This window comes from Myzus persicae, unplaced genomic scaffold (assembly GCF_001856785.1).
Source record: "Myzus persicae strain clone G006 unplaced genomic scaffold, MPER_G0061.0, whole genome shotgun sequence".
Classification (NCBI taxonomy): Eukaryota; Metazoa; Arthropoda; class Insecta; order Hemiptera; family Aphididae; genus Myzus; species Myzus persicae.
Window position 1 is genome coordinate 187,860 of NW_019103184.1, and position 8,774 is coordinate 196,633.

At 27.5% G+C, this 8,774-nt stretch overlaps 1 protein-coding gene across 1 annotated transcript; it reads right to left on the reverse strand.

Annotated features, from left to right (window-relative positions):
* Window positions 1-161: 161 nt before the first annotated feature.
* Window positions 162-8,723, reverse strand: LOC111033962 (B-box type zinc finger protein ncl-1-like). The gene is made up of 14 exons (XM_022314940.1): window positions 8,374-8,723; window positions 5,390-5,567; window positions 5,198-5,333; window positions 4,927-5,109; window positions 4,698-4,844; window positions 3,987-4,220; window positions 3,824-3,924; window positions 3,558-3,762; window positions 3,123-3,453; window positions 2,945-3,055; window positions 2,660-2,877; window positions 2,231-2,594; window positions 1,936-2,168; window positions 162-386 (listed from the first exon to the last, which is right to left on the reverse strand). The coding sequence occupies exons 2-14, from the start codon at window positions 5,473-5,475 to the stop codon at window positions 288-290; spliced, it is 2,448 nt and encodes an 815-aa protein (XP_022170632.1). The 5' UTR covers window positions 5,476-5,567; window positions 8,374-8,723; the 3' UTR covers window positions 162-287.
* Between the last annotated feature and the right edge of the window lie 51 nt (window positions 8,724-8,774).

Consider the following 8,774-nt stretch of genomic DNA (forward strand, 5'->3'; position numbering starts at 1 on the left):
CCTTTTAATAAATAGGAACTAAAATTACTTTTTCTTGATGAGGAAATAAATTAATTTAATAATAATAATAATAATAATCATCATATAAAAGAAAAGAAAGTCAGTAAAATGTCAGTGTTCTTAAAATTAAATTTGTTAAATCTAAAAAAAAACAAAAAAAATGCACTTCGAGCAGTCTCAAAAATTAATTAACTATTTATATAATAAAAATTGAAGAATAACAGGAAAAATAAGTTAACAACAAATACATTTTTGGGGGAGTTTTTCAGATAATTTTCTAGAGTAACTTACACAGTTGCATTCAAGACAAGAACATGGTGATTATTTTTTGCCAAAGTAACAATATGACCACCACTAGTTATTTTCAACCCACAACAACGAGACACCTATAACAAATATTTAATAATATTATATAAAGTGTATAAATTACTACTAAGTCTTTATAGAAATATTGGACGATAACTCAGATGTATGTAAAAGATTAGAATAGTTAAGTTTTTACACCATCAAGTCAATAAAGTGATGATACAAGGTTCTTATTTTACCTTTATTATATATTGGAATTTCATTTAAAAAAATGATCTAAAAATATGTAGTTATGAGGATTTTGAAATTAATGTTTCCCATACTTTAGTTAAAATGTAACTGCAATGTAAGATATTTGTTACATTTATATTTTCAGCGCAATATAAAAAATAAACTGAAAATGCTATGTTATTTAATAAATTATTATATCAGAATACATTCAGTAAATGAATTGCTTGATAGGAAAAGTCATCCATTGGCCATTGATAATACCCTGCATATAATTTAAATGATATTATCTAAGTGTAGGGAATGGAATAAAATGTACATGAGTAATTAGCCTTGATTCCAGTTTCTTTTTAATATGTGCAAGGCCTGATCAGGGTATAAATAAAATTTGAAGACTTAGTTAGAATTGAGGGGCTAGTCAATTGAATGTAAGTTTTGTGTAAAAATGTTTATTATTTAGCATTGCAAGTTCATTTTTAGTTTTAATTTGTAGGTTGTTGGATAGGGCTTGGTAATAATTCTGCTATATAACTAATATGGAGCATTAGTTATGCTAATAAGAAGTAACTATTGAAATGGTTGAATGAGACAATTGTTGAATTTTAAAGACAAAAATTAATTTTATGAATTTTATATCATATATGGCAACACATATTTAAATTTACAAAAATAAGTATTAGAACTCTTAGATTCAGTATGTTACCATGCACTCATCATGTTAAAGAATTTTTGAGATAAGCGATAAATGGATACTTCAATCTTCAACATTGCTACCTTCAATTTCTGGTATGGTAACAAATTTGATGCTGGTGGTACATGTGGGGGGGAAGGGGGTCTAGAATAGAAAAACCTGGAATGGTCATGCCACAACAATCATTTTATGTTTTAATTCATAAGGGAAAATGTATAACATTTTCTAAACATATTATTTTCAAAATAATTTGACTTTATTAAATACTGCTACTACTAATGGCAGTTAAAAATATCAAAAATATAAAGCTACGAATATTATTTATAAGCATCCAAGTTAAAATATAGACAAAATTCTTAAAAATTGACTAACATATTAAATTTCAATCCTTAGGACTTCAGTATTACAGTACAAATACCTAAGGCTTGATAGTTCATAAGAAGTGTTCAAAACGAAGTTGTACATTAACATACATCTAACATTTTGCTAACTACATATTGAATATACTAAACATGACACTGAGTTATAATTACATCTTCAGGTTTTATTTTTAAAACACATAGAATTCTAAAATATGATGCCCATTTAAAATTTACATAATTAGTTATTAGTACTTGTTAGGTATTTCTTTAATATGCAAGTTATATCTCCAGTATATCACATAACTCACATTTTTAAACTAATATAGATCAGTACTACAATATACTTACTTTAATATAAGGACACTCTAAATCTGTTAAATGAGTACCATCATGAGAAAAAACTGCAACATGGAAACGATTCCCATGAGAATCTCCAACTAAAATTTCACCATTTTCTGATATATCTATGCCATTTGGAAAACTAGTGATATATTCACCACCAATACGTCTCAAGCATACACCTTCATCATTAAACACTACAATTGAGTGTCCTTTGAAATCACAAACATAATAGTCGTCATCTGAAATTAAAAAAGTAAATTAATTTATATTATATGGATTTATTGTACTTAAACACTCATACCTCTGACAATAATGTCTGACGGTTCTTCCATATATGAAGCACAATCAAACCACTTCATTATACCGTTATCTTCATTTACATTTAAAACAAATACTGTTGGATGTACACTATCAACCAGTGCAAGATGTCCATTTGCAGTCACAGCCACTCCAGCCACAATTTCAATAAACTGAACCTGAATCTTTTTTATAAATTTACCAGTAGGATATTCAAATATTTGTACTCTAGATCGATCAGAACCACGATCACAAACAACTATTTGATTATGGTTTAAGAAAACCACTTTTCTAGGATAAAATAAGTATCCATCCTCTTTCCCTTCTCTGCCAAATTCAGTCTTATAAGTACCATCTTTTTCAAATACCTAAAAAGCATAAACTTTTAAGTAAATGTCAATAGTTTAATACACAGGTACCCAGGTACCCTAACCTGAATACGGTGGTTGTGCGTATCAGCAACAACAATATCTTCTGTAGGACTGAGACAAAAACCATGAGGTGAATGGAATTGTCCAAGACCACTACCCATTTGACCGAATTTTGCTACTATATCCATACTAGGCCTACTAGAATGACGTTTTGGTCTAGTTGGTGGAGCTCTTCTTTCTTTGCCGTACCAACTTGAATTAGCAGCTACTCCATAAATATCTAAAATATATTTGTTGTACACATTTGAATTATCACATATTTAATCAATATTTAATATGAAAATTACCAGGAGATAAAGTAGTTGTAGGAGAACTCATAGATGACACACTACCTACAGAAAATGGGTCTAAGCCAGATTGATTCAAAGCTAATGGACTCATCAAGCTTTGAAGCATGTCTAAATTACCCAACATAAATAATAAAATAATTATTTATTTTTCAAATTTAAAAATAATATATCTTACTATTATTGTTATTGTTGATGTTCAAATTATCTAGTTTAGCAAGTGCCTGTAAATTGTTTAAAGCAAAACTACCATCCAAACTAGTTGGTGTATTCAATAAATCACCCAATGAATCAGGAGATGACATCGTTGATAAAATAGGGTTATCATCAACATTCAATGAACATAAGCGAGCCAAGTTTAAATCAAATATCTGTGATTCAACCATTGGTGACAACATAGGCGGAGGAAACACGCGGTCAGTTAAAAAATTGGTTCTTGGAGTAGGTGGAGAGATAGGTGCAACTGCAACATTCATTCCTTGTTCTGTTTCAATTTGGCCAAAATATTTCTATAAATGTAAATTAGGCAAAATCCATAATGAATTGTTGTAATAAAATTAAAAATGATCATAACTAATAAAGAAGTTTAATATCAATGTTAATGATTACTTACTCGGCAATGATTTTCAAAACCACTAACATCAGGAGAATACAAAAGCTTAGCATCTACATCAACATCCGGTATTTGACCAAATAACTGAAGCATCTGAGTAAAAATTAATTTTTTTAATGCCATAATTTCAGATTCACTTCCATTTTCTAATAGACGTGTGGCAAATTGTTGTACTCCACCAATGTTGTCAGTGATTTTTTTCACCCTTAAAAGCCAAAATTAAGTAATTAATAAAAATCTAAGTAACTTAAAAATTAATATCATACTCTTCAAATTTGTCCATAATCTTTAATTCTTGTTGTTTTTGAGAAGATTTAAGCTGAGCCAATACCTCATTTTTACAAGTCTCTAATATAGCTTTAAAACTCTAAAAAAAAATTGTAAAGATTAACAAAATGTATTATTCAATTATAATAATACAATTATTACATGAAAAGTTTCTTCAACGTTTGATTTTACATGGTCATGAGAAGTTTGTAAGCTATCCAATGCTTTTTCTAAAGTAGCTGGCAAAGTTGAAACATTTTTCATAACATTCTTACTTTCTCGCACCAGATACTCTAACTCAGTTCCATATTTTTTGTAAGCATTGGAAAGACTATCATAACTATGTTGACATGTCCTCGGAGAAGGTATATTAAGACATTTAGTACAAGCCAACTCCTATAAATAAAATGTAGTCATGATAAGTTATTAACAATATTATTTAATGAATAAAATCAATATTCACTAATACTTTGTAAGGATATTATAAGGAAATAAATATTACATAAATCAGCAACTTTAGTCTTAATATACAAAATAACTAACTAAATGACAATTAAAAACTATTCTAAAGGTCAGTGAATTTTTCAATCATAATACTTAGCTAAAACATTGTTAAATAGAAGTTGGGTTAATTCTCTAAGATTAAGTTAGAATAGTTAATTCTCTGAAATTTCTCTAAAATATAACTTAATTATAGTTTATTTAATCCAGTACTAAAATGCTTTCACACTTTATTAAATTATTATTTAAAACTTGAACTAAATTTAGAAACATATATTTATATAAATCATAGATCTATACAAAATAATATGACAGAAATAAATATAGACATGAAACTTTATCAAATTTACAATTATAACTGTTATAACTTACATTACAAGTGTTACAATAGTACACCATTTGTTCATTATTGTGTTTTTCACACAAAACCATTTTATGTAGAGCAGTTTTATCCTGAGCACTTTGAATCATTTCATCAATGGATACCATATAGTGATACTGCCCTGGTGTTACAAGCATCTAAGAAAAAAATATTTAACAGTATTTAAATGTTCTATACTTGCAAGTACAAATAATAAAAATCCATCATTTGAAACAATACCTTGTGCATACTTTCACAACTAGAACACAAAAAATTGCAGCAAGTAATACATTTATGAGTTGCCTCTTTATTATCTCTACAAGATTTGCAAACTAGTCTATGGGTTTTCAACATTTCAACTTCAAGAATATCCCTAGTCACATAGTCTTGGGGTAAAGTCAGAGTGCCACGATTCAATTGGGTCTAAATATTAAGTATAAAATATAACATGAATATTTTCATTTGAATACATAATAGGTAGATAATTAAAATAGTAAAATTAAATACATACAGTTGTTGGTTGACTGCATGTAGGACATATTATATTAAGAACACTAAACATTGAGTTAACATTTACGAGTTGTAAGATGCATTTTTCACAAAACACATGCAAGCAGTTGAGAACTCTCGGGCACATATACTCATTTCTGTAGAACACAATTCCATTAACATATAAACATACCAAAAGTATAAAATAACTTACTTGCAAATGTTACAAGTATTAACCTCCAAATTTGTTTCATCTTCAATCAAAAAGTCATTACTTGAATCTAAAGATGAAGTATCCATATTTAAGGATTTTTAATTTTATCACAGCGGGTACTTGTATACTCTTGTATCAAATTTTGTTATTATTGGAGTGCTAGTTTAAAATTATAACGCTAAAATCAAATAAAAAAAGATAATCATTAACAATTGAATATTATTCATAGCTACAATAAAGGTTTTATACACTAAGATTCAATACAATTTGTTACATATTACATATGTTAAATAATCATATATTTACTTTTGTTTTTCAATTATTTTTATCAACAATATAATTAAATATGGAAAATAAATTGTACAATATTATAATTGATATATTTTTTTATTGTTACAAGAAATATACAATCTATACATTTCAGCACAATAAGTAAATGTGAGATGAGAGAAAAAAACATAATGAGGTTGCGTGAATAAAGAGCCACCCATTAATGGCACTTAGCTTGGAAATTGTGTTGTTATAGGATTAAGTTAAACAATCTCTACACTATTTTCTTTTAAGTCTACGACGAGGATTTCCAGGAAGTAATGGGATATGTAATCCTTTTATTAGAGGATTTTCATGGTTTTCTAATTAAGTATAAAAACATTTATAGAAAACAGCATCTTCTTCTTCTATGGGTTGTAAACCTAGGTCTTTGTGTAGGGTCAGGTTTCAGATATAGGGTGGAGCACTGGTGATTTTTTGACGTGAGATATTTTTGAATGCCTGAATTTTATTTTTTCACGGAACCCCATAGTTGGATACTATACGTCCATATGGGTTTCAGTAGAGGTTTACATATTTGTAATTTAATTTTTAGGGTTTTGAACTTATTTTTTGAAAGTAATATTTTTAAAGATCAAGAATGGGCATTAAGTATTGATAATTGATATAAATAATTATTTTCATGTGGACTTAATAACTATTAGTACAACTATGATACAGTCATATTCTGTATGACCATTGTTATCTTGAGATCATCCACTAACCATGGTCCACCAAGAAATTTTCAGAGCAGACCAACCTAAACTTTTGGACATAACACAACAAGACAGGCAGTATATGTATAGTGCACTGTTGAAGGTAGAAAAACTAAGCACATGCAGTGAAAAAAAACTGCCAACATTTAAACTAGGGCACCGTTTGCATATTTAACTAATCATGGTTGTGCGTCGAGACAAAGTGCAATTTAAATGGGGAGAAAAAAAATTATTATATTATTATATCAATAATTTACTTTTTTTTTATTATCAGCATATTATCATGAATTTTTTTTTATTGATAAAAACCCAAAATGGGTGGACAAAAATTTAAATCAATTACATATATTTTGTACTCATTCTAATAACTGATTTTAAATATTGGTTTATTATATGAATTAACACTTTTACTCTTGGTAATAGGTATAATAATTTGTGGTTCATAATACAATTCAAATAACTCAAATTGTTCAGAATTAATGTGAATTCTTAGCAAAACAACACTACCAAGTCTTCAAATTACGTATCACAAAATATTTTTATTAACAAATTTTCAATGGAGAGCTGCTTGTTTATCTTGCCGGACAGACTAAATATATTAATGTTATTAAAAATTTTACATCTTTCACCAAAATACAAACATATCTTTTTAGTAGGAATTGCTTTCATTTAAATCAATCTACAAATAACTACTTATTTGTGCATAACATTACATAACTACACTGCTTGGTACTATACACAGATTTAGGCATATAAAAAATTAAAAGTACAATTAGATAGAACATTAATTGAATTACCCAGAAATAAAATTTCTTTAGAATAAATCATAAAAAATAATTCCTACTTGCTTATGATAAATACAGAATCAAAAGCTTAAAAATCTATAAGTGGCAGCATACGACACAAGAGCTAGTGTAATCAATGAAGTTAAACAATTATATTATATTATATAAAATATAATACACCCTATGTTAAATCATAATGATAATTTTAAAGTCTATATAATTTGTTCATGACTAAAATAATGAACAAATAATCATAATTCAATGCTATCAGTCAAATATTAGTCCATATACCAATAGTCGCATAAAGATCAGACTTATTCTACCAATGTAGAAACCTACAGTATAAATAATAGTGGATTAACAAAAATTAACAACTTTTTAGAGAAGAATATTATACACATACTTATAGGGATGAAGGAAAATAAAAATCACCACAGAGTATTACAGAATTGAGTATGTATAATATATATTTCAAAATGAATGAATAGTGTGAATAATTATGTAACCCAAATCTTCCACAATATTTAGTATAATATATGGGCTATTTATTTTTCAATTTGTAACAATTACTATCTAATTAACCTGACTATTTCATCACAGCTTAAGCCATACATTAATATATAAAACAAGGATTTATAATGATGATACTAATTATAAGCCATTAATCATTTTTATATATATAAGCATTAAGCAGGTATTTATTAATAACTTGTAGGTGATTCAGATTTAATAAAAATCTAGTTTAAGTACCAAATGAGAACTTATTTAAAGTATCAGCTGAGTAACAAATGTACCCTATATTAATATCATCAGAATGAGTATATCATTGTACCTATTAATACCCATAAACAAATAATTGTTTAGTTGAATCTACATATATTTGATATTTCAATAAATAAAATGTACAAATAATTATTATAATTATAATGTTAGTAATCATAGAATTTGAAATGAAAAAATTGTTTGAAAGTATTGTATTAAAGAATGTGTAGATGATTAAAATATGAAAGAGAAATTAAAATGTAGAGCCTTATCACATTTGCACAATGTATACTATTTGGGCAAAAATTTTGAACCCCTCCCTCTAAAGGGCATCGCTATTAACCTAGTATTTTTTATTGCCTTATCGTATAATAAGCTATAAACACAATTGTATTTGAAATAATAATCTTACCAGTACACGTTGAATAAATATAATATATCATGCGAAAACGCTGCTTTTGAAACAACGCAGCTGAGTCGCTGAGAAAAGTGACTAGACGAAAAACGGATTGCAACATGCAAATAACGGGTGATAGGGAGAGGGGTCGGGTCGGGTCGACGGCCATTCATGGTAGACTAACGACATACACTTCGACCGCGGTAACTAGTTATTCAGTTATTGTCTAGGAGTAACAATTTGAAAATTGAAATATTTTCTATTTGTGCTACAGACTTCAAAGTGTCATTAAACTTACACATGACTCTTTTAATATTATTCCACACAATGTATAAAACTATGATTTACTTATACAATAGATATATGTAATGGTTTTTAAAAATTAAAATATTGCTTGGAAACTAATAGAAAATTAT

Bases quoted from the DNA above. Each gene is read 5' to 3' on its own strand.
- LOC111033962 (XM_022314940.1), bottom strand. From the start codon at position 5,475: ATGGATACTTCATCTTTAGATTCAAGTAATGACTTTTTGATTGAAGAT. The intron at 5,110-5,197 runs GTATGTATTTAA...CTTAATATTTAG, and splicing joins CATGCAGTCAACCAACAACT to ACCCAATTGAATCGTGGCAC. The intron at 4,845-4,926 runs GTATTGTTTCAA...TTTTTTTCTTAG, and splicing joins GTTGTGAAAGTATGCACAAG to ATGCTTGTAACACCAGGGCA.